Source organism: Paralichthys olivaceus, chromosome 17 (genome assembly GCF_024713975.1).
Source record: "Paralichthys olivaceus isolate ysfri-2021 chromosome 17, ASM2471397v2, whole genome shotgun sequence".
Classification (NCBI taxonomy): domain Eukaryota; kingdom Metazoa; phylum Chordata; class Actinopteri; order Pleuronectiformes; family Paralichthyidae; genus Paralichthys; species Paralichthys olivaceus.
Genome location: NC_091109.1, coordinates 14,962,079 through 14,986,489, shown reverse-complemented (window position 1 = coordinate 14,986,489; position 24,411 = coordinate 14,962,079). Strand labels below are relative to the sequence as shown.

The following is a 24,411-nucleotide window of genomic DNA, read 5'->3' as shown; positions in this document are numbered from 1 at the left end:
TGTTGATTGATTAAGTGGATTGGCCCCCTACCAAATAGACAGCAATAGCTCCTCCAAGCAGGAAGCCCAGGTAGACGTCAATAGCGTGGTTCTTATACTGAATAATCCTGGTCAGACCACAGATAATGGCACAGATGATGAAGGAGAAGACCAAAAGGGGCTTGAGCAGCTTAGATGAGTCTGTCAAAGTGCTGTTGAAGTACATCTGTGGACACATTACACATTTACTCATTGTCCTGCTTGTACTTTCTGTTCTAACAATGTTTTATTCTTTCACATCACCCAGGCAGTGTTATTTAGCATTTAGGTGAAACAAAACAAAGTGGTTACTCTCTGTGTTGTCTGTTTATTTGAAATGTCAGAAACTTTTCATTTCACATAGTTGGTCACTACTGCGGTCATTCCACAGGCACCCTAAAATCCTTAGTGACAACAGGTATTTTCCCATGGACTCATACTGTATGTTGATCTCTGTTGTACTTTAACACAAATGAAGTAATTTGTATATTGTATATATAAAAACTAGACATTTTACAGATGAATCAATTTAACACAGTAAAGTGTAAATAAAGTAGAGGAATGAAGCATTGAAACAGTACATTTTCATCCCTCAGTCACAAAATATTGGTCTGTGCAGGGTTCAGTGTTTGTGGGTCACAAACCATTACTCACCGACACATAAACAGCGGCAAAGGATGCAAGGGTAGCGTGCTGCGACGGGAAGGATTTTCTGCAAGAGATGAAACCAAAATAGACTCAGCCAATGTTCACATCTGCATGTGTGAGTCAACAGGAAGGGGAGAAAAACACCAGCATAATGAGATATCTCCACCAGCCTGCACACACACACACTTTGATGTTATGGTTCAGATGACTGAACCAAATTATAGATGCCCCTTTTCATCCTCTTTAAGCCATTATTAAAATGTTGGAACCCCCCAAATAATGAATTTCACAACAACAATCTTTTACATTGTTGTGATATGTTTATCTGATGGCACTTGCCAAGTACCAGGAGAACATATAGACATACACACGTCACACATTGCTGGGGAGCAGCAGGCGCTTCACTATGTAGTGCATACTTAAAGTGAACATGTGGCCCAGTTTTCACTGAGCTCCATCCCAGTGACCTACTTCTGACAACTCCTTCTCACTCCTCCAACCACCCCTCTTCCTTACTCCTGACTTTGCATATGTGTGGATGTGTACATGAGTGTGTTCATGCAATTGTATGTATATATTTGTGTGTGTGTTTGTGCTACAATTGTATGGTTCTTTTACCAATATTTACAACATCTGTGGAGGGATAAAAATGTTATTCATTTTGGGAAAAATACAAAAAAAACTTTAGGAATCAAACATTGTGGATATTGTGTATATAATTATGCATCTGTCATTATAGAGATATCACTATAAACACATATTACTATGGGTTTTCTAAATGCAAGTCTGTCTTAAAATAAAAGTCAAATGACTTTGCGGGCGGCTGTGGCTGAGGGGTAGAGCGGCCGTCCTCCAACCAGAAGGTCGGCAGTTTGATCTCCAGCCTTCCGCATCTGCATGTCGAAGTGTCCTTGGGCAAGATGCTGAACCCTAAATGCCCCCTCATAGAACAAAAAGTGCTGCTAATAGATGCACTGTATAAATGTGTGTGTGAATGGGTGAATGGAAAACTGTATTGTAAAGCTCTTTGAGTGATCATCAAGACTAGGAAAGCACTGTATTAACACAAACCATTTACTGTAAGTATTACTACTGCTCATATTGGCTGTAAAGAGATACCTTCCAATACACACTGCTCCAAATGGAATGCTTAATCGTCACAGTATAACAGCATGTCAGTTAAACTTCAGGGATATCAATCTGTCCATATAGGAAGCACGATGATGATTTGGTGCAAATTAAATTGACAACAGGTGCAATAGAGAGGCAAAAGCAAGACTACCCTGAAAAAGGGAATGATTTTACATGTGCTGGCCCCAGACAGCTGCTCTCTCTTTATCCTTCCACTATCTGCTCCTTTGTGCGAGGAGGAAGAGGAGGAGCACTGCCATAGTTCTACAAAATGACCTCCAGCAGGCTACTGGTGTGCATGTTTCTGACCTAACTGTCAGAGACAGACTCCATGAGGGTGGCATGAGAGCCTGATGACCTCTAGTGGGACCTGTGCTCACAGCCCAGCACTGTGCAGCTCAATTGGCATAGCCACTGGTGTCCCGTTCTCTTCACAGATGAGAGCAGGTTCACATTTATATATGACAGGTGCAAAAGAGTCTGGAGAAGCTGTGGTGAACGTTATACTGCCTGTTACATCATCCAGCATGACCAGTTTTTTGGTGGGTCAGTGATGGTCTGGGGAGGAATATCCTTCCTTGACTGCAGTTAGGTACCAGGATGAAATCCTCAGAGCAATTGTTAGACCTTACGTTGGTGCAATGGACCCTGGGTTCCTCCTGGTGCAGGACAATGCCCAGCCCCATGTGGCCAGAGTGTGTAGGCAGTCCCAGTGATTTAAGTGTGATTTTTTTTTTTTGCAGTGATGGGGGAGGAGAGAATGTTTAAGGTATAAATGCATCCTAAAGGTTGTGAAGTTAATATGTGAAACCAGCAGAGTTAGACAAATATAGTGGATATGTACAAGCGTTAATCTTTAAAGTACAAATTTTACTCTTTGCATGCCTTGATTAAGCTCAGCTTGAAAACACTGTGCAGGGAGAAGATGCCTACTTGATTTGACTCTTCAAGCCTGATAGTAAAATCAGATACATATTGGAATATTTTTTGTGAGTGAGGAGTGTGAAATCTGTCAGCAATTAATATGTTAGGAAGGGATCTTTAATACCTTAATGGCAGGTATGAAAAGGAGGAATAATTATAGCAGGCAAAAAACAGTTTAAATGTACACATGGGATGTGAGCTTTGTTTTTTAGACTAACTAAAAATATGTGAACCCATCCTTTAAATATTAAATATAACATAATCTACACAATCTACTCCAGCATACCATACAGTATATATATGCTATTTTTTGATAAATGAGCACCATTCCTTTCTTTTCCATTCTTTGTTGTTGGTGTTGCCACCACATCTTAATAACCGTGAAGATTGGGCTAATTAAACTGATAAAGGATTAAAGGAGAATGGCATTGTTTAACACATTATTTTTACATGTAAGGAAACAATATCACAGGCCCTGTTCAGACCTGGCATTAACATACTTCTCAGTGGACACATGCTTCCTCATTTGTATTAATCAATCAATCAAAAGTTTTGACTGACTGAACAAATTACCCATAAACCATTTTTATACTTCCTGTGAAATGGAATACAGTTTAAGATGTGGATTCTCAGGTATCACATTTCCTGGGATTGGAAACTATCTCCCCCTGTGTGAAGACCTAAAGACTTAAGCCAGGGAACCTCAACATGGTTGTCTGCTGTCCTTAAGATGTGCACCAAGAGTTACAATATCTGTAATATATATATGTAAATCCCTCTAGCAAGAGGTGGGTATATGCCACACACCTCTGGAGGATTCCAAATGACTTTGGTGACCTCTTGGCTTTTCCTTCATCTTCCCAATCATCCCAATTTAATCTGTTGAACACATTTAGAGCATTCGGTTTTAGGATGACATCCAACCCAAATATTAATGTGTCATAGTGTTGCTAAAGGGCGACAAGTAGCATACTATGCTATTTCTGCTATTAACATTGGCTTATAATACCCCTGGTGCACATTTGCTGCAGCAAAACAGCTCTGGAAGCAAGACTTTAGATAAAGCTAGCAAAGAGTGAGCAGGAGACTGTTTATGCCAGGAGCAGTAGGTTATATTTAGACTCCCATAGTCTGCAGACAAAACTACATGTGTCCCAAATGGACAGGTTAAACCCAGTATCGCTCCCCATCCCAGAATCTATTCAGGCTGTCTCAGAAGAGTAATATCTAGAAAAAAGCCTGACCAATGACAGCTAAATCAAAGGGAATATTTCTCTGTCAGTGAAGAAATTAAACATATTGCTTTATTCCTTTTTGTGACCAAAGTAATCCTGCTGTGGCTCACTTGGATAAAATGGATTTGAGTAAGATGAAAACTAAAGTTAATAAAAACCTAACAGACATCAAGGCAACATGCAGTGCCTAGGTAAAACCTATAACTGCCACTCATTCAATTGCAAATGTATTGTCTAATATCAATTTTATGGACATTTTTTATTTCCATAAATTGGCTCAGTTACAAACTGAAACTGTTTGATGTAATGTGGTTAGTTAGGCCTTCTCTGGTGCTGCTGCCAAGCTCTGGAACAGTTTCCTGTCTCACATTTGGCCCTGCAGCACCATTGATAATTCCTACATACATATATAGTTGTTGTAATCATGGTCAGATTAAGTTGTTTACAGCTCCACCACAGTGATTTTTAAACATCCAACATTGGTTCATTTCAATACATTTTGAAATGTCAAGTTTTTCACATATAAAAAAATAACAAATGAAGGATCAAGTCAAATAACTGAAACAGACTACTACAGTTACAGCAGTAACATGCTATGCCTCAATAATAATCACTTCTAATGATGTCAGGTATAATATTATGAGCCACAGGGACCAAATATCTAATTTTACAGTTAAGTTTTTATTATGCTGATGACGAAAATAAGCCATATTTAGGGGACTGATATCTATGAGTGTGTGTAATTCGGTGCATCTTGATCGATTTTAAGGGAATGTTGGTCCTGAATGGAGGCATGCACTCAACTGAGAGCCGTTCTAGATTAAATTCAAAGACGTCACTGGCCTCTGTTATTCCAGCTTTGTTCAGTTTCATTCATAGATTACAGGCAATAAAAGAGTCTAACATTTAATTAGCTTTTTATTTGGGTCTAGCTACTGGACCTGTGTCCCAATTACCCACCTCCGCATAGAGAGCTAATAGTGTTTCATAACATACTTAGGATTCAAGCCCCATTTCCAAAGTGTGTATTAATTTAGATTTAGTCTGAGGACCTCTCTCATCCTCGTCATCAAATTAACCCATGTTATCCATATCTTGCTGCTATCAAATACAACACTTTGTCCTGGAAATAAATTGAGGATCTAAATAATGTGGCCCAAGTCACATATTTCTGTGTTGTGTTCTAAAACAGAATCAATTAATTCAGTGCCCAACTCATTTCAAGCTCTCTCTGTGTTGTATAGATGTGCTTTTTAATGGAGCCAAGGACCCTGGTACTTAAAACATCTGGAAACTTTTTTTTAGCAGTAGGCTTCTTCTAACCCTTTTCAACGAACCTCTCCACATCTGCAACAGCCATCTTGATTGTTAACAACATTGCTTCTAGACTAGATTCAGTACAGATGGAAATTTGTTTGAATTTCTTCAGCTATATCAACTCTTGGTGGAATAAAAAATTTGCCAAATTAGTTAGCAGCAGTTTCTTGCGATGTACTCATGGATGACCATGGCCAAATCCAAAACAACTGACGTTAATGGAGACCACTTCTTCAAATGTAAAAAAAACAACAGAAAAGAAACCAAAAAATGCCTCCATTCTGCTCTTGTGGTGTCATCCAAGTTCGCAAGTTTTCGTTGATCTCATCTTGTGTCCCTTTAGCGAGAGCATAGAGGCTAGAACGTGTGCAGCGTGTCCGGCGAACGTGAACTTCACTTCACCCACCACTCCATCAACATAGTGGTCAGTAGATAATGAGTGAATTTTCATTTTTGGGTGAACTATCCCTTTAAAAACCATGCAGAGTCATCTTTTTATTTTCATTCTGTGCTATATAAATGTTGACAATGGATATGGAGACAATGATATCAGTGAGTGATGCAAGTCTCAGTGAAAATGAATGTGTGTCTATCTGTGTTTTCAGATTGGACTCAGGGAACGAGTATGTTTATTACAGTTTCATCTCATGCAGTAGCTATGCCTCTCCTTCAAATCTGGCCCCATAGGGAGGCATTTCTCTTTTTCTTTTGGCTTTGACCTGCTCAATGTCCATGTCTATTCCAAACCATATTCCAATTTATTAGTTACAGGATAGATGAATGATAACAACAAACTAAAAATCAGTTTCAAATTGGTAGTGGAGTTGAACAAACCCCTAGTAGATATTTAAGAAGCTGGTATCTTGTATAGTTTACACATTGTGTTAAAACTGGTTTCTTTACTTTCGTCTCTATAAAAATGTGCATCACAAAGCATATAAACTTAAGTGACAATGACAAGACCTTGATTTTGACTTTTGAATTGAATAATTTTAGAAGACAAATCAAATATGTTAAATATAGCCAAAACCAAAGTGTTTTTCCCCCCTACCTGCCCTGGTTGATGGCTGCGAGGTCAGCCCCTGAGCAGATATCCTCCATGACATAGGGGTTCTGTTCACAGCTGACGTTCAGCGTGGTATAATTGGGTTTGCACACAGTTAGGAAGTAGGGTGTTGGGTAGCCTGTCATCAGTTGGAGGATGTCAGTGATGAGGGCCGTGGCACAAAGACCAAATGCATGGACACCTGAGGATAGAATAGGATGTGATGTTAAAGCAGGGAATCCAGCTTAACATGCAGATGCATAATAATCGATTGCTGCATGCACTTTACAGGGCCAATGTATACAGTACAGGCAGTCTGAAGTATTACAGTTGTGATAACTGACATTGAAATTCAAACACAGATATCAGTTCTATCTACAGAACATTCTTTAAAGGTACAGTGTGTAAAATTTTGTGATATCTAGTGTTGAAGTTGCATGTTGCAGCATAATACCCCTCACATCACCCTCTCCTTCCAAACATGAGAAATAACCTGTGGTAGCTTCAGTTTTCATAAAAACTCAAAAGGTGTTTAGTTTGTCCAGTCTGGACTAATGTAAAAAACATGGCGGCCTCCGTAGAGGGGTCCCCTCGATGTAAATATAAAGTATTTAAATATAAAGAACCTTTTCTAGGGTAAAGAAAACTACAATTCATACTATTTAGATTAAATGAACTAGTGAAAACATCATGAGGATTATTTTACATTAAATTTCTGCCAATAGTTCCCTTTCACCTAAATCTTACACATTGGACCTTTAATGATGACCGTCAAAGACACATGCATGTACACATATTGATAATGTTCCCTCTTTGCTGAGAAAATTTAGCATAAACTTAGTTAAAGCTACTAAATTTGAGTTTTGGAATTCAGGCAACAACTAGCCTGAGCATCAACCCAGCCCTCCAACTACTTCCTCATACACTGTCTCAACTAATCCAGGAGTCAGGAGCTTTGCTCGCCCTTGAGACAGATGTAACGATGCACTCCAGCAGCTAATACCAGCAGTAATCGACCAGAGGCACTTTCATCCTGACATTGGCCTTTACTGATTAGTTATAAGGGTGACACACTCAAAACATAATAAGATTATATAATTGCTTTAGTTTGTTTATAGCATAGTTCACTCAAAAATATATATTTTTTCTTTATTTTCTAATATAAGAAAAAAGTAGTAGTGTAGTTTTAAGTAAATTATGTTTTTTGCTCCTTTAACACATTAGCTGCAAAAAGTTTTACTGCCAGGACAGTGACAAAAGACAAAAAGTCAGCGTACCAACAAATCGGACACCTCTGCGTATGAAAGAGTTGAAGTTGCATCCAGCAGCGTTGATGTTGGCCTCTGTCGCTGCACCACTCTTCCTCCGAGACAGACAGCAGAACAGGATGGCCTCTCCAATCATAATCTGTTAACACAACAACAACAACACATCTGTTACATGTGTAAACATGCAACATGCTGTGTGAATATAGGTGATTGTCGCTTGTGTCGTAAAGTGATCGATAACATGATTGATAAGATGAATATTAATGCTCAATGCAAACTAATTAGTCCAAACTCTCAAAGACAGGTAATTCAGATGGTTATCTTTATATTCAAACCTTAATTTACATTACATTATTTTGTATCCTTCAGCTCTCTGCCCACCTTCATTTCTACTGACCATGAAAACTGTCCACTTCACTGGAAGACTTGTCTACAATGTTATCAGGGGAGAAACAGGTAGACATTTGCTTTTTACTTCACAGAGAGTGAATCGAGACATAGTTTTTGACACTTGTGCAATCGCTAGAGTCGTGCATGGATTCTGAGAGATACGTTAACTCTCAGTGTATAACGGCAGAGCAACTCTCGAGGATCACTGAACACAGAAGGGGATGGAGAAAAATGGGCAGTATATAGTGTTGGATAAAGGAGCGAGAGACGACCTAGAAACCATAGCAAGAGGAAAATGGACTTCAGTATCAGTGACGGACATTGGGAAGGATTAGAAGTACTTAGAGGGTTTCTAAGGATTCTGCATAATACTGAGACTGACACACAGACAATGCAGTTTTTTTCTTTTACATTCTCTTTTGCACTTCAGTAGCTTAAACAAGTTGATGGAGCTGCAGCAGCTCTATCAACCACAGCCTCCATCTTTTCATTTGAACTAAAACTGCTGCCAATCGCTGAATATCTTTCCCAGGGGCACCCAGTGTGTTTTAATGATTTCACCAGAGTGACAATAATTTTAACTGAAGTCAAACTGATTTTCCCATAAGCTCTGCAGGTGAGCGGTAGCTCTAACACAGAGTGTCACTTAAAGCACTTGAATACTCTGCAGCTTGTATTCGGAGTCCTGACACGTATATAGAACATTCTCAAATCTTCTTCTGCTCCACAAGTTGCTGGGAGATGATGTGTTATATGCTAATATGAGGAGTACTGATCTATTCATGTGTAAGGGTAAAACAAGAAATTGAAAATCTTAATATACTTTTTAGTTAACTAGATGTTCTATTTGCAGCTCATATATCTCAACATAGCAATAGCGATTGCTAATCAGCCTGTTAGCATTGTCAGCATAGCTTGCTAAGCATGTCAACCGACAAACAAATCACAGTGGGGAGAGCAGAGAGCTGATTATTTGTCATATATTTTTGGCAAGTTCATTATATCCAATACCTACCTATATGTGTGTAAACATACATAGATATAATAGGAAAAGATGATTATTTGCAATACAAATCTAATTCTATAGTAAATTAAAGATCAGAGAAAAGTTGTATCATCATCCTTTTTGCCAGACAATCACTCTCGCAGTGACTCCTGGGTTCATTCTACTTTCATTATGGTCTGACCACATACTAGGTAATACAGTCACCATTATCTCCTTTTCTATGATGGGATTGGTTTTTACTGGCATTCCTCCAGAGTGTTGTGGCAGGAACAAACATCCTCATCCCAAGCCCTCCCCACAGGAGTGCCACAAGGCTCTTTGCTAGGGCCCCTTCTCTGAAATATACGCCACTTCTTGGGTAGACGTTGTTGTCATGTATCACAACACACTATTCTTCCCTACCCATCTTTCATCCGTCTTCCTGTCATGTTGCTTTGTTCTACACAACATAAGAAAAATCCAGGGTTACATCCTCTTTATATACAGTCTATGGTTACATCTCGATATATCACTTAGTCATACATAGTCAGACTGTGGTTCATTATGTTTAAATGCAGCCTTATAAACTCTGGAGCGAACCAAACAAACACTGAGTAAACTTCATGTTCTGATCAGGTCCTGATAACTTGTGATGGGTGTTGGTGTTTATTAGTTAAAGTGAGTACAGGTCAGCAGGAGTGTGGAGGGAGGACACAGGAAACTCCAGCACGGTACAAACCAACCTTCTGATCACTGAGCAGCTGTGGACCATAGTGGAAACTCTGTATTTTCAGTTTGTTCCCACTGCTCTTCAACACAGACTTCACTTTAACTGGTACTGCTCCTCTTACTGTGTGTGTCGCTCTGTGTGAGTGAGTGGGGGCGGAGCCCCAGGGCTACGTATACGTAAACTTCAACTGGCATAGAGTCAGGGTTAGGGTTAGGGTTAGTGAGTCTGGGAGCATGCCGCACACACATACACACACACGCACTTTCACTCAATCCTGGTATTTCATGTGATGGCCTATATACGACAATGATTTTTGTGTTGTAAAGCGGTTTTAACGTTTAACGTAAACTGATTTGTTCAGTTCAGCGCTGAAAATATAAACGCTGTTCATGCACAACACTGGATGGCATGGGGGAATTGTTTGTGGGTATTCTGCCTCAGCCTAAATGGTAAATGGTCTGTACTTATATAGAACTTTTCTAGACTTGATAATCCCACCATTCACACATTAAAATACTTGTAGACTGTTATTGTAGTCATTCTTTACCGTTAGCTAATGTCAAAGTGGGTAAAAATATTTAGTTTTATGTCAGGATAGGACTGACTGCTTTCTGGGCCAACCCCTTATCAAAGGGACAAAATGTAATTGATTTCAAAATTATGCTGTAAATAAGATTTAATCTAACTATATGAAAGAAATTCAAATAGATGTTTCTCTTTCCTATAAGCAGAAAGGCATTCAACTGAAACAAACAACTTGGCCAGATACAGCTGAGACACTGTAATAGCTAGCAAGCAAACATGAAAACAATAACTCAGTGAGGTTCCATTGAGTTTTCACAAAAATAAACACGAGAGTTAACCACCTCTTGCTAGTCTACTTGCATGTTTATATACAGGAACAAAGCATCATGTAAAATCCTGCTAAATGTCAGTGTAAGTTTGCTGTCACGTCATTAATCCTTACCGTGATGGCGGGTCCGGCGAAGGCCAGACTGAGCAGCATCAGCAGGGGGATGACCTCATGGTTGGGGTCAATGTAGGGCAGACTCAGACTCCGGTCATGGCAGGTAAACCCAGACTTCACTGGCTTGAACACATCCGTCCACTCCAGGAAGTACAGACTGACCACAGATGATACCAGGATCGGCAGCTATCGATGGACACGAGAGTGAAAAGCTATGAGAGGGTTAAGAGTCATAAACAGCTGAGGCAGAAGGAGCTTTAACAGATTGGCAATGAATAAATAAATAGATAAACAGGCAGTTAATGCTGCAAATGTGCCCATAACTCCATGGTTCAATGAACATGCTAATTTGATTTGATAATAAGGACAGAGGCATGGAAAATAGTTTTCCTGACCTCAGGGGGGGGGGGGGGGGTGAGGATGGTGCTGAGGGGAATGAAGGCATGTGGAAATAAATGTTCTTATGAACAGCAAGTGCTCCCACCGATCTGAGCTCAGATTCGTGGATGAAGTCTCCTCATCCCAAAAAAAATAATGAGAAACAGCCAGTTTATTTTTATTATAGCCAGCTTGAGGTCTAAAAGTCATAAAAAAAGGCAACAGTTTAGTCCCAACTGTGATATAAAGTTTCAGTAATAAAGCTGGTGTTGATCTCAGTTGAACAATCAATCAGTGGGCCTCAATGCTGTGTGCAATATAGCCATTGATAAACTGTGCAGAGGGCTCAGCTGTCATGTACATGTATGCTGTAGATAGCCATCATAATCTTTGCTCTGTTTGTATGAGAACTCTTCTTCAAGATAGCCCTTGTGTATTCTACTGTTTCTTATTTCAAAGAGTAAAAACATGTTTTTAGAACGTTGTTCAAGCTAGGCCCGCTATTTTATAAGTTTATACGTTTACAGTTTTGCTGTTCTGCACTGAGATGTTATACAACCATCTACAAATAAAATGTGTAACACTTACCATTTAAATACAAGTGCATGAACATGTTTGATGCATATGTACAAGAAGCTCATTAACGTCATTTACACTGGTCTAAATTAGTCATCAGTTTGTGCAACTTGTGTGGAACACTGCTGCGAGAATCCCAACCACAGACAGAACATTTAATTGCAATATCGTGATCCTGATCATTATTCATCCTGACCTATATATAAATTGCTACATGGGCAAGCACCTGGCTTCCTCTCAATCTTATTACATTACATAACATTTCATTTAGCTGAAGCTTTTATCCAAAGCGACTTACAATAAGTGCATGAACAATGAGGGAACAAACCCAGAACAAGAAGAATCAAGTAAGTACAATTTGCTTCAAAAAGCCAAACTACGAAGTGCTACATGTATGTGCCACATAAGTGCAACAATATATATATATATATATATATATATATATATACATGCATATTGGAGTAGATCAAAATCATAACTTTTTTGCTTTATTTTTATGGTGATCATATTATTAAAAACATTATTTATGAGATATGTAATTTCATTTGGGGTTTTTTGCACAATTTTCCCGTTCCTCTGTGTTCTCTTAAATCTCTTTCTGCTGCCTCTGCTCCTTTTGTACTCAATGTCACACCTTAGTTTTGTCTTCCCATCAGTTATTTATGTAATGACACATAATAAAGCTTCAAATGTCTCATTCTCTAAGCCAATAGATTTGGAGCAAAGAACCTATGAAAGAAAAGCTTTGCCGATGCTTTTCTACGTTGTGAGAAGATTTGCATAACACCAAACCTCATTCTTTTCATTTTCATGATGGTTGTATATGGGGAAAGTATTTTGTGGAGAGCTGAGGAATTTTACCACAAAAGGCTACTGGGACAAACTGGGTAACATTTATATCTGCACCTCTCTTGTATATAGAGCATTTGTAGACATAAAATTATATCTGTGTGAGAAATGTCTAGACACTTTTCACAAAACAATGTTGTTGCATATGTTTGCATGCAGTGTGTATGACCCTAAACCATCAAATCATATTTCATCTTTTTTGTAAGCAAAGTTTTCATAAAAAAATGTAAAAGTGACAACGTACAACAAGGAAAGAGTTGGGCTGAAATGGCACAAATGATTTAACTAAGTGAGACCTACAAGTCAATGAAAAGCTGGTAAAAAAATTGCATCTCTTAAGGAAAATGTGAGCACTTAAAATAGACTTAGGAAATAAGAGTTCTGCTGCAGCTCTGTTGCATCAGAATTTTTTCCCAAATGTTTTTCCAACAACCCCCTGGCTCTGTGGTGTCCCATGGAAGAGTAGCACAAAGAAGTGAGGTGCATGTGAAGGCAGAAAGCTGATGCGTAATTGAAGTCAGATAAGTAGCCCGCAGTTAGATGTGTCAGTGGGAGTTGAATGTGGCCTGGAGCATCATGGGTTTTATCATGCAGCTTAATACCCTGACTCACTGGTACACAGTGGCGGGCGCGCTGCTCGCTCAGCTAATGCTAAGTAGAGCAGTGTGATGGAGGAGGGCCCCACTGGGAGCCCAACAAAGGGAGATCTCTTCAAGTCGACACACTCCTGCTGGAAGCTGAGCTACTAATACACAATCATGGATACACACACACACACACAACCACACAGAGAGTCTCTGTTTGGAGACTTCCTTTCCTTTGTGTGTCTCACATTTATGCCAAGGGTTCATCTCTAACACTAGTTTTCTTGTCCTTTAATCCTGTTTTTTTTCTATCATTCCCTCCTTACAAAAATATGTAAATATGAACCAATCAGTTTATTTAACATTCATGGGTGTTGATGGATGAATGAAGGAATGACAACCTATAAACCTGCACACAGTACTGTCAATCTCTCCAACAACACAAGGCCATTTTAAGCCACTGATTAGCAGAGAGCTTTTCTGAACTCTAACAGTGTTTTTTTGTTCCTTCAAAGATTCACTGTGGTTTATACTGAGCCATAACTCGATGCATATCTGCATGAAGCATCAAGCAAACAGGATGCATCCTTACTGGACCAGCTCCTGCAGCATCCAGCTGAGCTCCACACCACCAAACCCCTCCCCCCTTCTCTCTCAGGTCTGTTTTCTCAGCTTACTGTCAGCCTCTCTCACCTCTCGTCCAGCATCTCAGCTTGGAGAAATTAGATATGTAGGTCAGTGGTGTCAATGCTCGCAGTGCTCATGCTCTGCAGAAGAAGCTGCTCTATGAGGAATACTGTACTCTACATAATTCAAAGAAGATTTTTGCATTTGATATGTTTCAGTGACTAATCACATGTCTGTGTTTTATTCAGTTTTAATGCTGACTTAAGTAAACAGTTTAATGGTAAAACTGACAGAAAAATGTCCAGATATGTATATATATATGTATTCCCAGAGTCATGAAGACCTATGCACATGCTGCTCACATCACAGTAAGCAACATAAGTAGATTTCAAACAAATGACTCAAATGCACAGGAAAGTAGGAAACCAGGGTAATATCAATTCTCCATGATGCTTTCCGCAAAGCAAGGTGTCAATAGCTATTGGCCAGATTGTGCTGGATTTAGGCAAAGCATTATTCCACACAAAAAAATAACCCAGTCTGAAATGCTAATCTAAATACAGTCATCTACAAACCCCCACCAAACATAAAATTAGTGCAAGAACTTGTTCCATTCAAGTAAAAGGAATATATCAATCTACATTAAGTTGTCCAGCAACAAAATAAATGAAAACCAATCTCTGACTAAAAACTCCCACACTTTAGATCAAGGGTATTCAATTAGATTTAAAAAAATAGCCTAGTATGTGTATCAATGTCTGGAGTCAAAAACTGACATATAAAATAAAGAAAGTACAATTCAATACAATTTCAACAAAGTACAATTCAATACAATTTCAACAGTGTTTATTATTAATTTTCACATTTAACTGGAAGGTACTCTAATAATAAAATAAATGTTTGAAATAGAAATAGAAACGCTCTGTCAAAATCTAATAATAGGTCTGGGTTCATATAGAAAGGCGCCTGGGTCCGGTCTGGATCGTGGCAGAACTATTGGTGACCTATGCTTTAGATGATTGTGGGCAGTTTTTTCCACTTCAGCTTGCTCTAAGGGTGAATACATGCTTTACTAGGTGTAGCCACCTTTCTGAGAAGTGAAAAATCTTCAAGAAACTCAGTCCAGTTGACCTTTTTTTTCTTTTTTCTTTTTAGCACTTGGATCCATGTTTCCCTGGTTTAGGTCAGGGTAAGGGTTAGCGTTAGGCAAGTGAGGGTGGCATGCAAGGAATAACTATGGTTAAGGTTGGAGTAAGTATGATGTCGCCTTAAGTCACGGAGACACAACTGTATGTGTGTGCGTGTGTCTGTGTGTGTGTGTGTGTGTGTGCGCGCTCAAGTCTATTGTCAGTTTCTATGTCAGTGCCAGTAACCCCTAAGCATTATGTCATTATCATGACAAGTCCTCACAATGACTCACAGACAAGCTACCAGCAAACTATTGTCAAAGTTTACAAAGAGCAGTAAAGAAATCTTCAGCGTTTGCTCATATCCTGACTGCTTTACTGATGACCACAAGGATCTTTGCCTTTGTTGGCCATAATGCTGTCTTGTTGAATATGTGTGATTTCAGCTCAGCTAAGAGACATCTACTCTCATGGATGCAGGGACCAGTGACCATGGACATTATTCAGCATATACTTTGGAAAATGCTGAATCACATCTTTGAACAACAGTGGATAGATTATGTCTGTTTATATGCTTCAATTGTTCTGACAACGTTGCATATTGATTTTTTTACACTTACCTTGAAAAATCACACTTAATTTAAAATGCATCAGTGGACCTCTTACAAGAGAGTGTGAGATCCTCTAGCTATGTGTTGCCAAAGCTTGTACACAAGCCATATAAAATTGTATCTGCCACAATGCACCAAAACAAGCAGAGCACATTCATTCTCCTCAGTGGATAAACCCATCAATGTTAATGAGCCCATGAAATTGACTTCCTGGACAAACTCGACATCCATATCTCTCTATGAACTCCAACAAAAGCTTAATAATCACTGCTGCCTCGAGGGGTCATTAAAGTGATATTTTGTCACTGTGTTATTTTTTGTTGTGCAGTTAAAATGCAGTTAATTTTCAGCTTTCTGCCCTGAATTCCTCACATGTTTAAATTTGAATGTGTTTGGACTTGTGCCATTCAGCACTCCTCTGCGAGTTTTCCTGACTCTGCTGGCTCCCGAGTGTTCCTGGCGTTCCCTCAGTGATTACAGACATGAGAGAACAGGGAAGACACAGAGCACTTTGAATAATAGATGTGTAAAAATGGAAAGCAGGATCCAGTGGGATTTGGCTGGCAGTTATTTCTGGTAGGTGCGGTGCCAACAGTCATGGAGCTTTCTCAGTGAGTCGAGTTGCCCAACTAGTAATGATTCAGGTCTTTCAGGAGAAAACCAGATGTGTTATGAAGTGATATCTGCTAACTCATCGAGATGGGGCATGGTGAAAACCTTTCTTATGGAGTGAAATGAGGGTAGCAAATATATTCACAATTCACACCTTACGGTTGTACATCACCTTTAGTTAATTTGCAGCCGAAGATATATTTTGTCTTTGGATATTTCCAATTTTGTTCAGGGATATTTTCAACAGTAAGTTTTAACAAAGTGAAATACATACATTGTGTAACATGTATCTATATATCTTTTTTTATGCCTGAGCTGAGTAAACAGTTGGTACGTTGCCCACCTACCATCCAATTAGACAAAGTCAGATTTTGTTTTGTTTATTGGCTGGTAGCAACCAATGTCAAGGTGCATTACCCCCATATATTGTTGTACACATTTTTCAATCTGGGCAGAAGAAGGCCCGACTGTGTTCATATTTTGATGCATAAAAAGAAAAAAATCAAAACTTCTCCTTTTTTAACTGGACATGTTGATTGGAACTTGCGACAAAGCATTTTTTGACAATGTTTGCATACATGCTTTCTGTCATATTTGTATAGAGGAGTTTAAAAGCACCAAGACAAGGTTGGAGATAAACTTCCTGTATCCTGAGACACATCTATAGGGGCTGTTGGACCATCACTGACAACAGGACGGAAATGGACACCAAAAGAAGCATCTCAACTGTCATACAAGAAAGAAGCCAGTCCGATTTACCCAGCGTACCCTTTGGCCTGTATCATTGATTACAAGGCCAAAACACTTGAAACACTATGGTGCACAACTGAAGTTACGTCTGGAGAAAAGGTCACTGGTACAATAAACTATTAGATTAATCTGCAACAAAGTTTACCCCTGAGACTCCGGAAGTGTTTTGTGGACTCAAACACTTCACCCACCCCTCCATCAGCATAGTGGTGTGTAGATAATAAGGGAATTTTCATTTTTTACGGTGAACTATCCCTTTAAGTATAGTATTTGAGTAACCATTCCCCATTACAGTTCACTTTTTTTGAGCTTCTGATGCTCACAAATCAACACAAACCAGTGCAGGGAAGATTTTGTACAGTGTTGAGAGAGAAACCCTATTTCAGGCTCAGTAGAAATGCTCCATATCTACCTTCATTTGTTACAAAAAAGCAAAGCTTATGTCCTGACTGCTGGTAATTACCATAAACAATGTCAGTATTTTTAGTGTCATCTTCTCTGAATGCCTGCCTGCCTTATAAACTACTTTAACTTGAGTTAAATGAGTGAATCTGCTGAAGGCTCATAGAGCAGTGTGATCAGAATGGTGGTATAGGAGCATAATAAAAATCACAGAAAAAGATGTCTTCGTATATCTCTCTCTTTGAATAGCCTCGGCTCCTCTGGGAGAGCTCAGCTCAGTAGAGCTGCTCCATTGCCCTACATCTGCTCACACTCACTGCCAGCGTCATCTCTGTGTCTCATCCTCTTTATTCCACCTTCATTCCCTCTGTTTCTCTCAACATTCTCTATCTGTCACACATATCGTTCCATTCTATCAGGCTCGTTTCATCCGTGCCTACTGGATCTCTGAAATTGTCCTTCGTCTTTCCCCTCTGTCTGTGTTCCTAGGGTTATCTGATATGGGTCTTTAAAGCTTGATATGATGCAGATGAGTTTGACTTGAGGCTGCAAATAAAAAGCATCACAAAAGCTGGACTGCACCTCATGAATTCACCTTTTAGACTCAAGATTTCATTCTGTATAACCTTTAATCAATTCAGACATATCAGACGCAGAGAACCAACCGCCCACTGTTTAGGGAGTTCATGTGTTCACAATAATATGCCTCAATCCCAAACTTAAAAATATTTTTTTGCCTTCTGCCTCAGATAACTTGTTTCTTGAAGGATATCTTTGCCATTTGTAGACTTTTACAAATAAACATCACAACAAACATTTTATCCCACATCAGGAAGCCATCAAAATGCTCAAAGGTAAGCCATACAAAAAAAAACTATAACTGTTATGACTAAAAAATAAACCATGTGATAAAGTACAGTTATTTAAAAAGTGACAAAAGGCATCGATCAGAAATCTTGATCAGACAAACGACTACAGGGGCCGGGAGACAACAAAAGGATAACATTTCAGCCCAGTGAACATCAAGACTGGGACTCTGTTAAAGCCTAACAAACGTGAAATTATGATGATTGGACTATCCACTGGGCCTGCCCAGTATCTCTGCCTGTCCCGGGTCCCTGTTTTTCAGCCCTTGAGACCAAGGTAGTGGATGTCTCCATGAAGGCTGATGCCAATTTCAAATTTTGCTGAATTGCAATTTTGTAACACTCACAACAGAAATTACACAAAAACTAAATCAAATACATTTAGATTTTTGTGAAGTATCTGCTTCAATCCATAACATATTCCATCCATTTTAATAAAATGATTCATTATAGTTTTATTATATGTCCCTTTATTGTGAAATGTTCTAATTAATAATCAAAGTCAGTAGTCACAAAAGTCACAACCACAGCACAACTATGACTAACTTATTCGACAGAGTGTTGCACAAGATACAAATGTTGTGTACCAGAACGGAAAGTGCAACATCCTCACCACAAGAGCTTGGTGATGAAAAAACATATCTGCACATACACCATACTCCTTATCCCTCATCTAGGCTACTGGCCATGTCCCTCCCTATACAATTCTACATGTGATTCAATCTTTTGTTTACCTCCAGTTTTAGATAACAGTTGTTCAGCCTTCCTCATGCTTCCATTTGTTCCACTTTGGCGGAAAAGCTGCCTGAAGCTTCACAGTGGAGTCTTATTGCACTTCACAGTGCACAGCAAAGTGGAGAAGCCAGCCAGTTGGAGGGAACAGACAGATCCTATCTGTAGCTGCTCGTCCTCCAACGTAAATCTGTCTCATAACTGATTAGAAGTAAAGAATTTCACCGTGTCCAGTCTCTTACATTAGTTACACTTAGGTGAAACCTGAAACTGGTAAATGCTTACTCTAATCATCCCTACTATTCCCACTGAGCATTAAAATGTCCTCTCCTTATTGTGCTCAAAATGTGAGTGATGGATAGGGGGGAAAAAACCAGTTCACCTTGTATGTAAAATTACTTTGCTTGATCTGAAGTAAACATGAGGCTATATAAGTACATGAGTACATAAAATCCTTTTTATTTCACATCTTTGATGGAGGACATTGAAAAAAGAAAATTGAACGGAAAACACCACTATGTTGGAAGATAATTTACTTGATTAACTCAAACAGCTGAGGGCTCATTAACTTCAGGTAAAGGTACAATTTTGCACATAACACAGACAGTGGGTTATGTCCCTCCACCACTTAAAACCTGATGAAGTATTTATATGGACACCCGACTATTGTTTTAAGATAGATCTGACTTTTATAACTTATCTGTTAAATGCTGGAAGAAGCACACTGAGCCACCTGATCAATATCCTGGATGTAATAACAATTTCATGAATAATAACAAATACTATCACAATTACCACAACCACCACCGCTACTACTACTGCTGCTAATAATTAGAAGAACAATAATACAAAGTGGCTACAATGAGAACTATATGAAGTAATTTTTTTCAACATGTAAGGAAATTCCTGTATGCACATTAAGAGACTTCCTACGGTCTTGCGCAGCATATTGTCATGTTGTTGATGATAATGATGATGGTGCCAAATGAGGGAATCAGCTGACTTTTACTGTTTGTGTCTTTCACAGTCTATGGTGCAGAGAGAAATTAGGAAACTTTGTGTTCATCACACCTGGTTGATCTGCAGTGAAGATTTTATAGTCTTTTTCATTAAAGGTCCAGTGTGTAAGATTTAAGTGAAAGGGATCTATTGGCAGAAATTTAATGTAGAATAATCCTCATGATGTTTTCACCAGTTCATTTCATCTAAATTGTATGAATTGTAGTTTTCTTTACCCCAGAAAAAGCTCTTTATATTTAAATACTTTATATTTACATCGAGGGGACCCTCTCTATGGAGGCCGCCATGTTTTTTACATTAGTCCAGACTGGACAAACTAAACACATTTTGAGTTTTATGACAACTAAAGGCTACCACAGTTTCTTTTTCATGTTTGGAAGGAGAGGGTGAGGTGAGGGGTGTTCAGCTGCAACATACAAATTCAACACTAGATATCACAAAATTATACACACTGTACCTTTAAATGAAACAGAATTTGCTTTGTTACTGTTCACACTTGTGAAGTTTGAATGATTTACTGAACTGCTTTTATTGTTTTTTTACATTGCATGTCAGCTATTTCAGAAGTCTGTTAAGCAACCGACATAATCTTCAGACTTAACCAGCTTTTCAAAATAAGAGCTCCGTAATTCCGCTCAGTATAAAGCAGTGTACCAACAAAACGAAGGTTGTTACTTGGGGGCGGCTGTGGCTCAGCGGGTAGAGCGGTCGTCTGCATGGACAATGCCAGTCTTCCCCATTCCACCAAAGTGTCCTCATAGAGAAAAGTGCTGCACATAGATGGACTGTATGAATGAGTGTGTGAATGGGTGATCGGCAAAAACTGTACCGTAAAGTGCTTTGAGCAGTCATCAAGACTAGAAAACCGCAATATAAATTTACCATTCTTTCAATACAATTTGCCGTACAGGGAGTGATTCTGTGAACGTTGTTAACATGACGGTGAAATAAAAATGATTCAATTATCAAAATAATCTGGGAGCAAATTTGACAGGCGGTTTGACCCAGTTGCTGACCACTGCTGTAGTTTATCTGATGAAGTAGAAGAAGACATGCACTTCCCTGGGCCATTTACAATACACATGCCACAAAACTATAAATAGCTTTCATGTTTTTGGTTCCTGGATATTAATTGTAGCCAGAGTACATTGAAATGTAAATTCAATATTCCCAAAACAAAACCGAGGGAATTCCCTGTCCAAGTCACCGCAGAGAGAAGAATCCATTGGAATGATGCAGTCCTCCCAACAGCATCCATCATACAGTATTAGACGCAAATCTATAATGTATGATGCCAGTTTGATTGGAGAGCCACAGGCCACTGGTGAATTAGAGCATGCATAAAGTGCACAGCAGGGGGACGAGTGACAGTCACCACAAGCTGCATTCTATCTGTATTTAAATGTTTCAAATCAGTCAATTTGCATGATTTTCCAATTAATCTTTCTGCTTGATATTCCTCAAAATGTAATAGTAAAAAAGGAAAAATCCACAGTGGAGTCTGGCTGAGTGACCTCATACTAAATAACACTGGTACCACCAAGTCTGCATCCTTCATGGCTGTACTATCAGTACAAAATCATATTCATAGCTACTTGATAGCATGTCTGCTATTCTGTTTGTTGAAATTTCCTCATCATGTGTGCATGTTGTATGGTGTACATTGTTGCACATACTACATAATCTACTAAATCTTAAATTATCAAAATATATGTTTAAACCTTGGATCTCAAAGAGTAAAGGGAAAGCTGCTAGTCTGATCGAATCTTTCCTTTTTTCATAATATGAAATTCATTTGTGTTTGTGTATGCGGTCCTCTGTTAGAAGTTAATATAAAAAAGAGTGTGTTATGTTATTGCTGTTATTGGTGTCTGTGTGTGTGTGTGTGTGTGTGTGTGTGTGTGTGTGTGTGTGTGTGTCCCTATCCACTTCACTGTGTCCATGTTTAAGACACAAATGTCTAAACCCAGTATATGAATATACAGTATATTATCCATCTGTTACATACCAGGTTTTAATAGGCTTTTGGGGAAAATGAATACATAGGCCTACTATACAAAAGCAACATACAGGAAATAGGCCCTTTAAAAAATACATGGTATTTCTTTACTGCAAATTCAGCCATATGAGAAGGTTACAGAATGATACAATGTCATGTACACTCAAGTTTGTATTAGAATAAAATCACATAAATACACTTTATGCAAATGTCTTTTACATAATGAGTGCATTGCGTCTTCATGTTGACCTTATTCTTTTTTTTTTTAAAACAATTGATTAAAATAGTAAAGTCATAGTAATGTGGTCTGCATATGAAGACCCACTTCATCTGTATGATGATCTATAGAAGCATAATGAATTGTGGTGATAGTTATACACAACAGCACCTAACACGACTGCATCCTCACGATGCTGAAGTAGTCTGCTGATGAATCAGGTTATGAATGAGAAGCATGAACCCACCTCCACGAAATAGAAACAGGGCAGCAGGCTGACACTGTCTTTGGTCAGGGTCCCCTTCTCTCTTGCAGACATGGTCAGGCCTCGCTCCAAATATCCAAACAGACACGAGATGCGACGAGGGAAGAAAGGCTGAGCTCTTCCAGGCTTCGTGCCGGGATCAGGAGCGCTCCATGCCGCCGTGTGGACGCGGATGCCAACACTGACGGTCGCACGGTATCCAGTCCGCACTCCCGACACTCGGATCTGCACGGCCTCTCAAGCTCTGCTGGTGAGAAGCTCCGACCCGGTTCTGTGCACGTTCGCCGACGAGCTGTCAGGTAGTGACCGGAGCCACACATAGACTGTGGAGCCACACCGACGGAGGGAGGAGGAGGAGGAGGAGAGGGAGCGCAGGCGCACTGTGGAGTAGTTGACACTCGGGACTGATGCGAGTGACTGCAAGCAAACATGTCAGTGTCACATTGTTTTCTGTGTCTGTGTCGCTTTGGCACATGCTGGGGAACATGCAGGCAACATCTGATCATTTGATGTGGCCCCATACTCACAGGCCACGTGTCACGACCAGGTGGACTGACTTGAATTCCACTATACCAGCAGCCCATGTTTATGGAACTGATGAACACCACTGATTAGCACAGGGACATTTTTTAGCCCCAAGTGTCTCCTGTGTTCTCCTAATATTCAACATGACAACTACACAGCCATACAAAGACGAAGAAGAAGAAAAATACATTTCTGTCTAGCAATACTGGTCACAGTTGTTTAATAATAGCCATTCACCAGTTTGATTCTCATGCCCAATACATTTTAACCACTCCTCCGATATGTCTCATGTTTTATTCCTCTCAAAATTGAGTAGAAACCATGTGGACAACCCCCAGTTGTGGACGAAGGCTAGTGAAGTAAATTATTCAGTTTATTTAACAAGCATATTGGATATTATTATTATATATCACATATATATCATGGTCATGCATTATTTTACAGTTATAATTACATAGACACACACAGCCTATAACCCAATTTAGTCTCTCAACAAAAAGTTATTTGTTTCCTATCTTTATTTATAAGGAGAACATTAATCATGAGCTCTGTGAATGTGTTTGTCTGCCTGTAGTCTTTTGATGAGGATTGCAATAAAGTGACAGGTTAACATTGAATTGTAAGAAGCTCAAATGACAACAAGTGCCACAAGATCAGCATGCACGCCATCCCAATCACACAGAGCAACAGGGGGAAGCAAAACATTGATGCAATAAACTGAATAAACCACAATGAACAATACTGTTATTAAGCTTTGATCGTGCAGTTTGTAAGTTGGTAAAATTGAAATAACATCACAAAGACGTGAGATAGGATTGTAAAAAATATTATCACCACATTGTAAAATATTAACGTATTTGTTCATATTTACCCAAGCCATACTAAGCAGACCATGTAAAAAAGTGTGGTGAACACATATACACTCACATGTCAATATATGACAAGAGATTTTCCAGTAGACATTGAGAATCATTGACCTCTGGCTTGATAGATATGGTGTGGGTTTATTGATGTGTCCTGAAACGTAGAATAGATCTGGGATAGTTATATTAACTCCAATTGATCGTAATGCTGTTCATATTTTACACAAGTGCTCATGAATATGTCAAGTCAATAGCTGTATCTGTGTTCATAACACCATACAGTCGAGTGCTAATTAATGTGTGTCACTGTCAACATTTCAGTGTGTGTTGCTGTGATGAAGGAAGCTGTCATCACGGAGTTACAGAGGTGTAAGCGCTCAGCTCTGACACACTAGCTGCTTGCCAAGGTCTCTTCCCACTGCTCCATGACTGTAAGTGGACACCACATGCACCGTAAGTCACTGTGTGTAATAAGACTCTAATTACTACCAGTGGAACAGATACAGAGTGAGGCTCTAAAGTCCAAAAACATGTTACATATCAAAGTGGTTTAGGTCAGATACAGTGTGTCTGACATACAGAGTGCTCTGTATTTTACAAGTTTAGTAAAATGCTTCATCTTAAGGTTCATATTGTTAGGAATAAAGTAAACAAAATATCTTATAATACATAGAAAATATAGCAATACTCGTCTATAGTAGAACGTTTGTCAGACACATATGTAAAACAATTAGGACTTAGTTGATTTGT

At 39.1% G+C, this 24,411-nt stretch overlaps 1 protein-coding gene across 1 annotated transcript in view; it reads right to left on the bottom strand.

The window, feature by feature from the left end:
- The window catches only part of LOC109638415 (phospholipid phosphatase-related protein type 4), a 28,349-nt gene extending 5,713 nt beyond the window's left edge, over positions 1-22,636 (bottom strand). Inside the window, exons 1-6 of the mRNA XM_020101397.2 lie at positions 22,256-22,636; positions 10,659-10,844; positions 7,596-7,725; positions 6,325-6,520; positions 673-730; positions 32-205 (exon numbers count right to left, since the gene is read on the bottom strand). Coding sequence (XP_019956956.2) covers positions 32-205; positions 673-730; positions 6,325-6,520; positions 7,596-7,725; positions 10,659-10,844; positions 22,256-22,327 — 816 coding nt within the window. The 5' untranslated portion in view covers positions 22,328-22,636. The remainder of the gene's footprint in view (positions 1-31; positions 206-672; positions 731-6,324; positions 6,521-7,595; positions 7,726-10,658; positions 10,845-22,255) is intronic.
- Positions 22,637-24,411: the final 1,775 nt, after the last annotated feature.